The 16,608-nt window shown below is 30.3% G+C and overlaps 1 protein-coding gene across 3 annotated transcripts in view; it reads left to right on the top strand.

Moving 5' to 3' along the window:
* The window catches only part of LOC117171687 (gamma-interferon-inducible lysosomal thiol reductase-like), a 28,533-nt gene that overhangs the window by 7,586 nt on the left and 4,339 nt on the right, over window positions 1-16,608 (top strand). Inside the window, exons 1-3 of one of the 3 annotated variants that reach the window (XM_033359216.1) lie at window positions 3,959-4,107; window positions 9,478-9,648; window positions 12,040-12,234. In XM_033359216.1, the coding sequence (XP_033215107.1) occupies window positions 4,045-4,107; window positions 9,478-9,648; window positions 12,040-12,234 (429 nt within the window). In that variant the 5' untranslated portion in view covers window positions 3,959-4,044. Of the gene's footprint in view, window positions 1-3,958; window positions 4,108-9,477; window positions 9,649-12,039; window positions 12,235-16,608 lie in introns of those variants that run through there. The other 2 variants (XM_033359217.1, XM_033359215.1) reach the window with 2 other exon arrangements.

Here is a 16,608-nt window from a genome sequence, read left to right as displayed (position 1 = left end):
GTTCCGCGACTGTACATCTCACGCCGTCAAGGGGGTCGCGGAATATTGAGTCTTGAATGTCTTCACAACAGGATTATTCTGGGTACAGCACATAGAGTTGCTTGAACCTGTGTGGCAAGAAATGTATGAACAACGAGGCTCAAAGAAAGGCCTAGCCGGATGTCGAGAGAACCTGCTCGTCGATAGATGTGTCTGCAAAGATGCAGCATTCTACCAGCGTGACCTATCGATGCAACTTTCGTCTAAAAACCTTACCGAAATAGTTTGTGTTTCCCAGATAAATTCGAAAAACCATTACTTTTTTGAGAGATTCCATATGCGGTTTTCAGCATGAAAATCAAATTTGTGGGTACTTTCACTCTGATATTCGTAATCAGTGCATAAAAATACAATGATGAAGGAAGGCGCTTTAGATAAGTTGGAAAACTTTTCCAACATTTTTTGTACTCAGTGAGGCAAATTCGAACAACCATGACTTTCATAATTTTTTTCAATTTCACTATCATATTCGTGATCAGCGCATCAAAATAGGTAGGTATACAGAGTGTCAAATTAATTGGAGAAAGTTACGTAAGAAATGCTTTATATTCATCCTGATTAAGGATTCGTAAGCTTTTCTCCTCCATCCTCCCCTTTCGTACCCTATGAAGCCTTACGTAAATAATGGACGCTTCCTAAGGGGTCATTCGTAAATCAGTAAGGTTAGTAAGTACTTACGTAATTTCGACCGACTACATTTTGTTCGTCAGTCTATTAGTTAGGTCATCAAAAAACCACATGAGGCAATTTGGAGAGAGAGGGATTTAGTAAAATCGTCTTGTTTCTCATGAATTAACAAAGCAGTTCTACTTTCAACAAAGTAGTTGAATTTTCAACCAAAAGAGATGAATTTTCAGCTAAAAATCTGCCTGTTTCGCGGGCACATTCTCATCGCGCGCGGCTCGCTTCGCTCGCCAGTTTGAGCGCGTCTAGGGCGTGAGTCTAAGGAATTTTTTAGATGGCAGTATTTATATGCGTCTTCATATTGTGAATTGTCTACTTAATTAAGTATAGTCAAAAATTAAGTTTCTCAAAGCTCTATAGGCTTAGAGGTACACATTCTCATCGTGACACGAATGCTGCGCGCTCGATTTTCGACAGACATTTGTAAACCGGTTTTGTTCAATCTTTTTTTTTCGTAACTTTCGTCATTTTTCGACAAATTTTATTTATTTTTTTATTTTCGATGTTACTTTTCACGAATAAACCAAAAAGTACGCGTCCTTTCAAAAAGTGATTCTTAATAGGATTGTAGATCTTTTTTGGCATAACAATTTTTGTTAATTCACCTTTTATCGTATCCTACGTAGTTTGACTATAAAATGGAATTTTTTATTTTTCATTATTTTTTTGTGCAATCAAAATTTGCATTTTCGATTTTCCAAGAAAATTCAAAAATTTGTTATGACAGACTTATAGGGCTTTTAAAAAGCAATGTTTTTTTTCTCTTGACTTTTTTCATATCGTGCGTTGTTTGGTTTAAAATTTTGAATTTCGGTTCATTTAAAAAATTTTGAAAATGCTAATAAATATAATGATAAAATTGTTTGTCCACTTTAATACTATAAATATATAAAAATGCGCTCACTTTTTGAATTTTTATCAAAAATGGCGGACGGACGGGCAGACAGACGCCATCGTAAAAGCTTGATTTTCGGATTCAGGGGTCTCAAAAGGTGGAGTTCCGTTAAAAAACTATGGTGTCAAATTTCGGACATTTCTAATACTTTCTCAATCATAAATGATGAGAATGTAAAAAAGTAATAGTAGATATTTTAACGGAGCGAAGATTTTAATTTTTAATCAAAAACAGTTAAGTTGAACAAAAAAGACGCATTTGGAATAAAATAATTTAATCCTCGACCAAAAAAGATTTATTTTCAACCAAGCTGTTGCATTTTTAACAAAAAGAAAGTTTAAATTTCTACCTAAAAAGCTAAGTTTTAAAAAAAAGAGACAAATTTTTAAAAAGAGTTGAATTTTCAATTAAGAAAGAATTTTTTATCAATAAAGAAAAAAATACATTCAAAATATTAAATTTAAAAGCCAAAGGGACGTTTCTACAATAGAGTAAAATAATTAACTTAATAATTGAATTACTAACCGAAAAATTAATTTTCAACCAAAAAGATTTTTTTTTTTTAATACGAATTCTTAACAATATTCACCAACTTTTATCCAAGTAGTTGGATTTTCAACGAAGAAGATTAATTTTCCATTAAAAAGGACGAATTTTCAACAAAATGCAGCAGTTTTTAATCCAAATGGGAAAAGTGAAATTTTCATTTAAAAAAGTGAATTTTGGTATTTTAAAAAACGCATTCTCTACAAAACAGTTAAATTTTCTACCAAATTGTAGAATTTTTAAATTAAAAAGACAAATTTTCTACAAAAAATTTGTAATCTAAACAAGTTTTCATTTTTAAACAAATAGTTAAATTTTTAACCAAAATTATGAAATTTTAACAAACAAAAAACTAATTTCGAAGAAAGTAGTCATATTTTCAACGCTTTCAACCAATTAATTGAATTTTCAACCTAAAAAATTGAATTTTAAGCAAAAAATCTAATACTTCATTTTTTAACGCAAGAACATTTTTTTAAAACCAGAAACAGTTGAATTCAGGCTAGAAAAACGAATGTTTAAATAAATACTTGAATCCTCAACTAAAACAGATCTTTTTTTAACCAAACATTGACATTTTTAACCAAGAAATTTATTTTTAACCAAGAGTATTAATTTTGTACCCAAGAAAAACGAATTGTTAACAAAATACATGAATTTTTAATTAAATATGAACTTAACAATGGATCAAATCAAAATCAAAAACAGTTACATTTTCACTTGCAAAAGTAATTTTCACTAAGAAAAAACTACTAACAAAATTGGTTAATTTTCAACGTAAGCAATGCATTTTTAAGTAAAATGATGAATCTTCAACTAAAAGAATTAATTTTTAACAAAGTAGTTCAACTCTCGACCAAATAGTTGAGTTTCTACCAAATTTTCTACAAAACAGTGAAGTTTTCAACCAAATTTTTAAATGAACATTGAATTTAATTTTGAATACTTTAACAAGTATTAGGTTAGAAAACTGGAATATTTGCTTTGTAAGTAATGTTTCCGACTGCACAGTATGTGAGGTCCTAAATTAATTATAAAAATGAATCTAAATTTATAAAAGTAAAAACTTATTGTGATCCAAAAATTTCATTTTTTAAGTTTATGAAAACTCGTAAGATTGTGTGGGGTCGGAGAAAATATCACACTATATCACAGGGGGGCGGGGGGTTGAAAATTTCAGAAAAACAGTTTAATTTTACAATTATCAATACAGTAACATATATTTTTTTACATTTAATGCACAAGATCTACGCTGGCAAATTCTTTTCAAAATAAAATATGTTTATCTTTTCTTTGTTAGTGATTTTCAGTCTTGAAGTTAACTTACGAAAGAAATGGTTTTTACGACGCATAAATAAGACAGCATAAATAAATCTTTACCCCAACCCCCACTGTGCGTATAATTTATGTAAATCCCCTAAGTAGTTCTAAAGTTTAGATTTAAATTAAAATTGCTTAAATGAAAATTAAAAAAAATCTAAACAATGGAATATTCAAAAGCTGACTATTTTTGATGAATTCATAAACGACAGAAAGTTAATAAATTTGCCTCGAAGAAGATAAGATTTCGTACATAAATGTTGTCAGTCGTCATGCATTCGGGTGGGTGGTGGTGGGGGGTCAATTGTGAGTATCTTTCTTTTTGGTTGCAATGTGGAATAGAGAATGTGGTGAGGGCGGGGGAGTGGAAAATAATAACGTGACGTCATTTATGGACGAAGTTGTAAAAATTTTCCGAAGTATAGATTATCTTAAGTCGGTATAGCCCCCCACCCTATTTTTTTCTTTTTTTTATATTTTCTACACTTTTCTGAGCAGTTCCACTATAGAGTGATCACACAAACTTCCTACACTTTCGCTAATTACGGATTAACGAAACCATGAAGTGCTACCAAGTGTCCATCGCGAAAATAGTAAGCTTAGCGTCTATATTCATTCAAATAGTAAGTACTTACTACGTTGTTATCATGTGATTATATTAGGGATTTTTTCTAAGAATTTCATGCATTTATTCAAACTCTTCAATATTAGGTGAATTGAGTTGAAACTCAACATTTCTCTTTACGATTAGCTATAGAATTTAAATGAATAATTATTTTTTAAACATTACCCTCATCAATCTCTTTTATTGGGTCCTGAAAAACCCCAATAAGTGAAAAATTTGGTTTTGCAAGGTTTCTGTGCTAATTATGATTTTTTTTTCGCTTTTCTTTTAAATACAAATTGTTTTGCAATGCATAAAATAATACATTACCCAGAGCAAAATCATAATACTCGTCAAGTCCTCCCTGCATGCTCTGTCACGAAAAATAGAGTTCTGCGCGAGGTTGGAGAGAGCTTTTCAGGCCTCGTTTTTCTTCGAAAACGCTCGAAAATTGCGAAATCGGAAATAAGTAGGCTTCCGCGAACATAAAAGTGTCTTAGCTCGTTCAATACACTAAAATCATCAGCGCGAACTCGGTTTGACAAGCACGGGGGGGGGGGGAGTTTAGGATATCGCGAAAGCCTCTTTAATGCTCGCAGAAGCCTACTTATTTCCAAATTCGCAATTTTCGAGGAAAAACAAGGACTGAAAAGCTCTCTTTAACCTCGCACAGAACTTTATTTTTCGTGGCAGAGCATGCTTTATAATAGTGTGAAAGTCACGATATTCTCCGAATTCTTCAAGTTATTTTTAAGTCTTCATTTAGATCAAAGCAATAGTCAATTAAATTAAGCATAAATATATGTTTAAATCATTTATTACTATTTATAATAATATTTTCTTAGCTTAGAATAATCATAGAGCTAGAGTTTTTTCTACAATTTTGCACTTTCGGTCCACTCTTCGGTTAGAGTGAGGTGTTAATTAATTCAAGTAAACTTATATAATTTTTCAAACAAATTACAGTGAAACCCTCCAATAGCCTTCCCTTCTATAGCCCTTCCGAGAATTGTCGCCACGCTGCAGGTAGGTGTAACAGGAGCTGCGCGAGGCACGCGGGGACTGCGGTTGTCACTGCCTAAATCAATGCTAGACAGTTGCAGTTTTTCACCTTTTTTTTATATTTTTCGTCCACTTTTTACGTAGTAAGATAATAAATAAAAGTAATGCTCGTTAACAATCATAATTGTTTAAAGAAATTCATTATGGTTTATAACTTTTATTATTTTATTTATTTATAACTAAAAAGCCAAAGCAAAGTTTAAAATGTTAGAAAAAACTGGAACATTCTAGCAAGTATCTAAGAGAAGATACTTATAAACAATAATAAATTGTTTAAACAGTTAAGATTGTTAAATTAAATTAATTATTACCTTAATAATAGAAAAGTTGATAAAAAGTGGAAAATTTCTGAAAAACTTCATCTAGTATGTATGTATGTATTAAACTCTCCCATTTACAGGTTTGACGGCCTCCGCTCCCTGTACATAAACTTTACATTCCATCCTTAATCTAAGTTAACCGCTACTTATCTACTAATGTTTCGCCTTACTTAAAAAATAAAATTAAATAATAACAACAAAAAATAAAAGTAATAATTCTAGTAATGTGCGATCTTCCAGGGCTTCCGTTTCCTTTTCCCATAAAAACAAACATTTTCCACGATTTTAAATTTAACTTTGGTTTTTAAATTCCTTTTTCAGGCTCCACCGTTTGGCCTGCCCTATTTCCTTACTTTCCCTTATTTCTTCCATTTTCTTCATCCACATCACTCCCTGTCCATTACCATTCAAAATCCACCTTACAAACTCAACAACATTCAACTGCCCATCTTCCTCTCCTGTGCATCTCTCTAAAACATATGCCCATGACTCCACTTCGAATCCACATACTCTACATAGATTCTTCTCTTCATCCATCCAATATCTACAAGTACTCACTCCTTCTCCATTCTGAATCGTACAACCCTATTCCATTTTTCTTCCTTTTTTATTTTTTGCAGATATTCTGGTTCCGTCAAACCTTTGACCATCCTATACCATCTATTGTGCCTCGAGTCTATTATCTTTGTCCATCTCTCTTCTCCTTGTTTAAGTAATAGCTCTAACTCTATATCCTGCCACTCCGAAATCTCTTCTCGAATATTACACACCCTTCTCATTTTTCTCCTTTCTTCCTCTCATTTTGAATTCCCCAAATTACCTCTCGCTTCGTTGTTCCTAATTTCGCCGAAATATGCTTGTGCAATTCTACTTCCCTCTCCCCTTTTTAGCTTCTCTTCAAACCTCCATGCTCTCTTAATTTGTCTAGTAACCATATTTCCTCTTCCTAACTCTTCTCTTAACATGTATCCTGGGCAACTCTGGCTAACCCCCATTACCCATCTCAAAAATCGCTCATGCATGCTCTCTACTTTCCTATGTTCCTTCCATCCCGAAATCTCCACTCCACAACACAACACCGCCCAAACCAACGCATCAAACAACCAGACCCTCATTCTCCAATCGTCCTTAAACCTTCTCTTTCCTATGCCCCATACTTGGCCCATTACTTTACTCGCACATTCAATTCTTTTCCTCACCTGCAGCTTGTTTCCCCGTCCTGCCTCAAACCAAAAACCTAAGTAACAAAATTCCTCCACTCTTTCCACTATTTGTCCGTTCATCTTCCAAACGTAATCTATTATGGTGTTTCTCTTTCTGAAAGACATCACCTTTGTCTTCTCTACGTTCACCGTCAGATCCTTTGCTACCACATACTCTTTAAAAATTCTCATCATTAGATTTATCCCCTTCTCGTTGTCTGCTAACAAAACTACGTCATACGCATAAGCTGGAGAGTATATTTTGCTGTTACCCAATATCGTCCCCCTTTTCCTTTCCTCTTTAGCTTCTCCTCTAGATCTGCCAACAGCATATTAAACAGTAGCGGAATAATAATAAACAATAATCATTTATTCAAACAATTATGATTCTTAAATTTTATTAATTTAAAAAAAAGTAAAAAAAAAGTTGATTATTTCGGAAGTAACCGCAACTTTCTAACATTATTCAAGCATAATGTTGACTTGTTATTTTTAACTTGAATTATTACCTCACTCTATTTGGAAAGTGGACAAAAAGTTAAAAAAAAAAAAGATAGAAAAAACTACAAATTCCTATTATTATTATACCATAATATTATTATAAATAATAATAAATTGAATAAACCATTTACGTAAACGTCTAATCATCAGTAGAAAGTAATATTTTATTTTCTAGAAATAATTTGTATTAAAAACCACGCAAAAAATTATAATTACAGCGTCTGAAATTGGCAAACCCCAATTTTTCTTCACCATTAGTGTTTTTTGGGAACCTATAAAACAGCCAATGGGGTTGATGTTTAAGAAAGTAAATATTTATTTGTCATCTGTAGCTAATTGTGAAGAGAAATGTTGAGTTTTATCTTGACTATTCTAATATCTGAATAAAATTTACAAAAGCGTCTTCTTTTATTATCAAAAATACGTGTTAAGCGTCATGGGGCTTGCGGATCCTCTCAATAAAATGTAAAAGATTCGGACAAATTTCTGGACAATAAGCATAATTAAAATTCGAAAGAAAAATTTGCCAGTTCATTTTTGAACCTAATGTATACTCACCTAAAACTCACCTAATGTATACATGTGCTTTTATTGCCAACAACTCAATTTCATTTTATAGATCATAGCAAAAGGATCTTTTTTGGGATCACAATTTTTGTAATTCATTTTTTTCGTATCCGCCATAGTTGGACCACGTAATGGAAATTTTGATTTTTCATTATTATTTGTGAAATAAAATTTTTAATTTTCGATTTTCCAAGAAAATCCAAAAACTTGTTATGATGATCTTATAGTGCTTTCAAAAACAATTTTTTTCTTTTCTTGACTTTTTTTCATACTTGCGTTGTTTGCCTTAAAATTTCGAATTTCAATTAATTTAAAAAATTTTGAAAATACTATAACTCTGAGGATTTTTTTTATTGAAAAAAGTCAGTAGGATAAATTGTTCGTATTTTTTAATACTATAAATATCCGTACATAGAATTTTCAAATTCAGAGAAAAATTGGTCTCAAAAATTTTCAAAATGTGCTCACTTTTTGAATTTTTATCTAAAATGCCTGGTTAACGAACTCGTGCTTTATTTTAGGACGTAAAAAAAGCGTGTTAAAGATCAATCTGATCCGTTCATTTTTTCGAGAGTTATCGTGTTTACTGACGGTCGAACGGACAGACAGTAAAAATCGTTAAGAAATTGTTAAGAAAGTCATCATCGAAATATATATTTTTATTTATTTCACAAACAAAGAAAATTATTTAACAGTAAAAATCAATATTTGTAGTATTACAACATTATAGTTCATTCATTTAGTTTATATTCTTTAAAATTATAAATTATTTGAATAATTTAAATACTAAATACTAAATTTTAGATTGATATTTTTGGAAGAAATATCGAATTCGTCAAAAAGTGGACTTAACACCGTTCCACTTTCCCTGCTTCAATTAAACCGTGGTCCTTAAATAAGTATAATTAGATCGGATTTTCAATTATTTTAAAAATAAATGCTAGCTCTCGAGGTATGGGGTTAGTAAATCATAATTTACAATAAGCTAAATGTGTTTGATTCACAGAAATGATTATGTCCTGGAAAAATGAAAATTGAAGATCGCGATATCACAGTATTACAGATATTTTTTCCTAAAAATCCACAGAAAAAAATGCATAATAAATACTTTTTCATGAAATTTAAATGATAATGATTGCAAGAAATATCAGCGTTGAAGATTTTAAAAAGTAATTATTACGCTAAAGTTGTGACTAAATTGTACCTAACATTTTAAATACTTCTCTTAAGTTATTATATCAAAAACGACATTTAAAAAAAATCGCGTTACCGCAATGTGTATTTAAAATTTTAAGATTTTTTTCATGCGATAAACCCATTTTTGCTAAAAAAAATTTGTTTATCTGTATTGCAGCCCTTCATTTTATGATTTTGTACACTTAATTTATTTATAAGTAATTTATTTTAGTGTTTAAATATTATCTTTCACTACCCGCGGTAGCATGTTATATTTTTGAATAAAATAATTATGAAGATGTTCAATGAATAATGGTGCTTATAGTTACGTAATTTATTAATTTCAGAGAATTTCCCGCGTAATTCAATAATTCAAATGAAGTCATGAGAATCTCGATGAGAATGACAATAAGCAAAGGACCCGTCTTGTAGTTTTCATATATCATACATTTAAAGAGAAAAAGGGGGAAAGCGGGATCTTATTTAATCATAGGGGTAAAAAGGGGAATTAATAAAATAGAAACTCTGCTAAAATTTTGAAATATTTTCTTATTCTTTTAGGTTTCAGCTGACCAATCGACTCGCCAGTCGAAAACCATAATTAATGTGGAACTTTATTACGAGGCGTTATGTCCATACAGTAAAGAATTTGTAAAGATGCAAATCATTCCAACCTATCGAGATCTTAAAGATCATATCTCGATCTCCTTCATTCCTTATGGATTAGCCACGGTTCGTTTTTTCAAATAGTTTAGTTCTGTAATCTGATAATAATAATTGGATTTTAATCATTTATTTAAACAAATGTATCAAAATTTCGAGACTTATAGCTTCTTTTCCATCTCTGGGTATTCGTAATTAAAAATCCGGCTATTCGTTAACCAAAGCTTCAGTACAGCCACCGCCAAATTAATTATTAAATGGTTTCTTAACTTTTTTGTATGTTGATCGTCTTGGTTGCATAATATTTTGAATAAAACATATTGTCCTTGAGGTTCTTATTCATCCTCTCAGAAGACTCTGAATTTTCAAGCATTTGTTGCAAGGCAGAAAATAAATTCCAAACTTCAATTTATGCATGCGGTTATAGGTACTCAGCCTCGTAACCGAGAATCGATTAAACGTGACAATGTGGATCACGTTCTGTTTAATAAATTCGTTTCCTTATTTTATTCTTTCAAATTAAACATTTTTTATCAAGATAGTCTGCTAGGGTTTGCCAAATTGTAAAATTTTTTTTAGGATTCGCCTACTTATTTTATTTTTTTTTATGTGAAAACCCAGGCAAAAAAATTATGTATAGTTTATATATAATAAAAAGTTCTGGAATTAAAAATCGATACAACAAAAGCAATTTTTTCTGGTGCATTTTTATCACTGGAAAGTTTTCAAGTACTTGAAAAAATTATTCTATTTACACAGGTGCGTTAAGAATTTTTTCCGAAAACAGGGAATTGTTGATTGACATCCGCAAAAAATGTAACAAATTTTTTGTCCTAAGAAATATTTAAAAAAATTGAAACTCAAGACAATTTAAAAACTCTGCAAACAAGACATTTTTTAATCATTGTTTTATGCTCGGGAAACCGTGGATAAGGTGGTTCAATAATTCGACTTTTGATTTATGGTGATAGATACCCTCCAATTTGTTCGTTTTCCGAAAAATTAAGTTCTCAATTTTTTTGTAATTGTTCAACACGAACCCATGCCCTCGAGCTTTTGAAATCAATAAGAGGTTTTAAATGGGAAAAACTATATTTCGAAAATATGTGAGGAAGAAGTACTTGTTTTTTAAACTTTTTAATATATAAAGTTTAGTCATCTCAAAAAGAGCATTCAGAGAATAAATTTCACCCAATAACTTCTTCTTTTGTCCCCCCCCCCCATCCCCCTCTTATTATTCCAGGAAAATTTTCCAAAAAGTGCAAAATAGCAGTTTTATGTCAAAATCATGCTAAGCCGGTATTTTTTTGTATTTGTTCAACATTAAGTGTTTTAATTCAATGAGTGACAAGTTTTTTTTTGAAGTATTATTTAGAAAATAATTGGTACTGATTGAAGCATTAAACATCTTAGAATATTATAAAAATTGTTTTCACATTATATTTATTATTACTTTTCATTTATAAACAATTAAAAGTAAAAAAGCACTCATGTCCCAGTTATCGTGATTTCCAAATCTGCCGAGTCGTTGTCCCAGTCTTCGTGAAAAAGATTAATTTTTCTTGAAATCAGTATTTAGGGATTTAGAAGTGTATTTCAAGCGTATTTTTATATTTTAACTATACTTTAATAAAATGAAAGATGTATTATCAGTTTTATATTGATTGAGACCTCCGGGATGAAATACGTCTGATGGACATTATGATATTTAATCATAATAAAAATAAATTTTTTTCATTATAATTTTCTTTACCTTTTCTATTAAAGGGCGCAAGGGAATGATTATTAATTATTTAAATAATTGCAACAAATCTTCAAAAAAAAGCAGTCTTAGCATTCATTATGTGCGTCGATATTTCCATTAAATATTAACTTTTCAAAATTTACCGCGTAAACATTAATTAAACAAATGAAAATCGTTTAAATAATTGCGAAAAATGCTATAAAAGAATTATTACTTTTCATCATTTACAGAGGAAAAAGGATATTTAGACCAATGATAATTTTTTAAACAATTGAAAATGAGTTTAAAAGAAGACTTTAATTTACAGAAAAAGTTGATAAAAAGTACTTCTTTTTCCATTTTTTAAACTGAGCTTTTTCAATTTAAAACCCCATTTTAATTTTAACAGCCCGGGGGCATTGTTTAATGTTGACCAATTACAAAAATAGGGAATTTCTTTTTCCGAATAACGAACAAATGGAGGCGGGGTTAATCACTAAAAATCAAAAGTGTAATTTTCACATTTATGCAATTTGGCACACCCTATTCTTTAATACGTGGCAATGCAAAACTCGACCTGAACAAACAATATCATTACTGTATCATTTTAATTCGAACAGCAATATTATCCACTATCGAGTTTCAAGTCAGAAAGTTTGGAATTTTTTTTTTTTTGTATTCTTTTTTTCTAATTTAACTGAATTTGAACATCTAAATGAAACTAATGAAATCGCTAGCATCGGAGAGCAATTGATGGTTCCTGGAAATTTGATAGCCAACATGGACAACGTGAGTCCGATGGAAACATGGCTCAGGCATGTGGCATTCACGAGATCGAAACTTCAGTAGAACCTGAGAAGCAACAACAACAATTAGTTGATTTTGTAGGGTGCGTTATGTCTGATGATGATCCTCCGTCCGCTGCTAATGACGTATGTAATATCAAATATCAGGTCGATTATAATATAAGGGACCATTCATAAATTACGTAACAGCTTTTTAGTTTGAGGGGGTGGGAGGGCAAATTTTACGATCTGTTATATGGGAAGGGGTGGGGAATCGATACTCTTACCTAATATTTTTTAAGAGGTCAACGCTGTAGGAAGACTTCATACACTTTTTCTCCTATTCTCCTCTTTTTCCCTTTTGTCTCATTTTTCGCTTAAATGTATCTCTTTTCATTGGAAATTAATTAATTTGATCAAGAATTCAATTTTTTTGTTTAAATTCAAAATTTTTGCTAAAAATTAACATTTATCTTTCTTCACGGAGAAAAATAGATATTGAAAAGCAGATATTAAAAACTTGGATATTTAACCATAATATATAGATATTACGGCATACTATCTAATATCTTCTATTCAACATACAAAATATTAAAGGGCAACATCTGTTTATATTGAAAGTATAAAATATGTGATATTAACAGTTAATATCTAAGATATTAAAAAAGCAACATTTTATCGGAGCAAGGTCGCTGACGTGTGGCGTGGCGACAAAAGATTTTGTCTGTATCTTGAGCTTTCATCGTGTGTATTGTGGTTTTTCGGATGTCTATTGCAGTATAAGTTTTGGTGGAAAATGGATTAAATGATTTTGGACATGTTATAATTTTCTCAAAAAAATGAAGACTCAGCTACAGGCATCTTTCATATTAGCCTTGAACAGTGTGTTATCTGTTTAACACAAAAATCGCATTATTATTCCAAAAGGCGAATGTTTGAGTATTCGGATTTTCAAAACAGAGGACTACGATATTAACATTCTTTTGCATTTTATAGAAAATGGCATGCTCTACAGGAAATTTTTGCATAATCAAAAAATATTTCTTGAATATCTTTGATTCTGCCCTTTAATATCTTGGATATTGTCAGTTAAAATCTTCTTTTTAATATCTACGGATGCTCTACTTCTGTATCTGGATTTCTATCCCATAGTTAAATCGCTAACATCTATTTTTCTCCGTGTTGGCTTGAAAATACAACTGTTTCAACGAATCTGTATTATCATAAGAGAATAACTGAATTTCTTAACGTCTTTTACAGACTAGATGGAGCTATAAATTAAACATTTTTTAAATTAAATTTTTTCTGAAAAAGATCTTCTGCTTTCGCTCAAATACAGATGTCTAATTATAATATATAATACAAATTCCTCGAAAAAATTGACTTGTAACACCTGTCATGATAATGCGTGTATTTCTGAAAAATAATTTTTCTCTCGATCCCTCTAGTAGATTAATGGGAGAGCCCCAGACCGGCAATCGGAAGTTCTGCGATTCGATTCCTATTGGAGCGAAAGGTGAAGATCTTTTTTCAGAAAAAATTTAATCAAATACAATAGTTTCTGTTTGAAGTTTAATAATTTTTTAAATACAACGTTTGGTTAAACAATTAACTATTTTATTAAAAAGTCATATTTTTTGGTGGAAAATTCAACAGTTTTGTTAAAAATTCGTCTTTTTGGATACAAAAATCCTTTTCATGGTTTGAAAATTGATCGTTTTTGGTACAAAAGTTATCTTTCGTGCTACTTTCGTGTTTAAAATTCAACTGTTTTTTAAAACATTCGACTTTTTAGCTTTTAAACTAAATATTTTTGTGGAAAAATCATCTGGGTAAGAAAATTAATATTTTTGGTTGAAAATTGTAACTACTTTGTTGAGAATGTAATAGATGCAAGAGAAGAATATTCATAAACCAAAACTTTTTTGTTACAATTTTTGAAATTAGTAATTACAAATTTTTATGTTTATCTGGCTTTGCACAATTTATTAACACACCCTTACAATTGGTGATCTGCTTTTCTAGATTTCACGACAGATTAAATAGGAATGAAAAAGTATCTAAATTATTCAGTAAAGGGTTTAAATTTTCTAATTTTTTATTAAAAATGTTATGTTGAGTGATTTGATAAAATATTTCAGAAGATGGTATTACCCTGTTTTATTACATTTTTTAGCAATTATTATGATCCCAATCATTACTCAAAATGTGCAGGTTATTTCATTTCATGTGTAACTTACTAAAAGTAAAAAAATGTAGAAAAATTCGTAATCCAATCTACCAGTTATTATGTATAGAATAAAGAACTATTTACTAAATGAATCCGAAATAAACAGTTTTCTAACGAACTTCGGAAACATAAAAAATGTTAACTAATTGAAGACATTTACTAGTAATTAAAAAAATGGTAAAATATTAAGTTTCTTATGACACTTTTCTACTAGATTCAAAATTTTTGTATACGTTATAATTTTCAAGACGTATGATTTCCTTGTTGCATGTTCCATATTTTTAAATTTGTCTTTCTCTTCATGTGTATATCTTCTAATTACTTGATAATGGGGTTGTTGCACGAATTTTAAATAATAATTTTTTAACTGTTGCATACAATTTAAAAACATTGAGTACATTTAATCAAATTTTCGCATAGTTTATTTTTGATACAAAAAATATATTGAAAAATGTATCGAAAAACCCTATTGAAAAAAATATGTGACCTTGAAACGCCACATTCTGCAAAATGCGGAACCAATCAGAATAATGTTATATAATGGCTACATTGACTAACGAAGTATCCACCTGACAGCTGGCGAAAAAATTTGTCACTACCCATATGTCAATTTTTAGCACATTCGCACTGTTATAATTTATAAATCCCGGTTTTGGTCAAATTCTAAGCATGTTGAACACATTTTTTTGTTTTTCTTCATATTTTTTAAATATGTTCTAGATAATAAATTTGAAAATGGGTTATGTTTACTCAAATCAATAGCGGCCATATTAATTCTTTCATCAACTGCACTAATCAGGCTGAAGTTTACTTCCGACGCTAGCCCAATTAGACTGGCACATCTTTCCGCAAAATTTAAAAATTATACTCTTTGAACTTTAAAAAAATATTCAAACTTATTTTTAAAAAACATTCCTCAAGTATTAATATTCCATTTTTATTGTTATTTTAATTTAATAGGAAAAATATATACATTTGAAAATATGCAACAAACTCATTCAGGTGTATCGAGTAGTAAGTAACTAAATTATATTTAATAACACGCAGAAAAATCGGAAAAATGTATATGAAAACTCAATATCTGAATTTTTAAATATAGTGCAATGTTCTACATATTAAGATGATATTAAATTCTTGATATTGATATTAATATTAATTATATAGATTACAGATATTACAGCTTAATATTAGGATATTTTAATATTTCAAGTTTTACTACCTGAATATTGAATTTATATATCAAGATGTCACATCTTAATATACCTAGATCGTTTTTCTATATATAAAAATCCAGATAATGAGTCTTAATACCCATTGGTCATCGTGGAGCTGCTGCTGGAAATATGTCCAAAAATTATGTAAAAATGTAAAAAATGATTTTAAAAAAGTGTTACGTAATTTATGGATGACCCTTAATTGGAAACGAGCATTTTCAACTTTATTTATATTTTATCGATAAAAAAGGGTATTTTAGATGTAGGGAAGATAAATTTGAGAGACTTTCATGAAAAATACAACATACAGGATTACAGGGTGTCGAGTGGACTGGGAAATCGAAAAACCCGAAGAATTTTATCTAATTGGGAAAAATCGTGAAAACCCCAGTAATTTTATTTAGGAATGGGAATTTTTTTCTTCTGTCGCAAGAGCTACTTTCTTCTACTGTATGCTCTTTTTATTCTTTATTTGAGAATCAAAGTTTTTCTATGATTGCTTGAGTATAAAAGCTATCGGAATTCTTTATTAAATATTCCAGGATGATGGCATCTTGTACATTTAAAGAAAAAGATATTGCAAAGATAATGAAAATTGCAATTTTTTCTTAAAATTTGAATAAAATTCTATTGTAATAAACAATTATTAAAGTTGATTAAAAAAAGTTGTGAAAATTCGATGTCGATATATATATAAATGGCAACGTGCCCAGAGGTAGACCGCGGAAAGAATGGTTAGAATGTGTGAATGAGACCCTACTTAGAAGAGACATAAGAAGTCACAGAAACACGAGAGCCTGCATGAAAAAATGCATGGACATAAAAGAAGCTAGAGAAGTATGCCGGGACAGGAAAGTATGGCGGAAAATAGTTAATAAAAAGAGTGTCAGTAGAGTGAACGACGCCTGAAACAAAGAAAATAGATAATTTAACGGCTTCGTGAGGTTCTTCGCTTGGGGTGATTGCTAGAGAGATTGATCAGCAACCTGGGTCGGAGCAGTGTTGCGGAACGAACGTGTAATTTACATAAATAGCACGAGAATTCTGGATCAATCTGAAAAATCTCTATCACATCCA

This window comes from Belonocnema kinseyi, chromosome 4 (assembly GCF_010883055.1).
Source record: "Belonocnema kinseyi isolate 2016_QV_RU_SX_M_011 chromosome 4, B_treatae_v1, whole genome shotgun sequence".
NCBI lineage: Eukaryota > Metazoa > Arthropoda > Insecta > Hymenoptera > Cynipidae > Belonocnema > Belonocnema kinseyi.
This window is presented reverse-complemented; position numbering and strand designations above follow the sequence as displayed.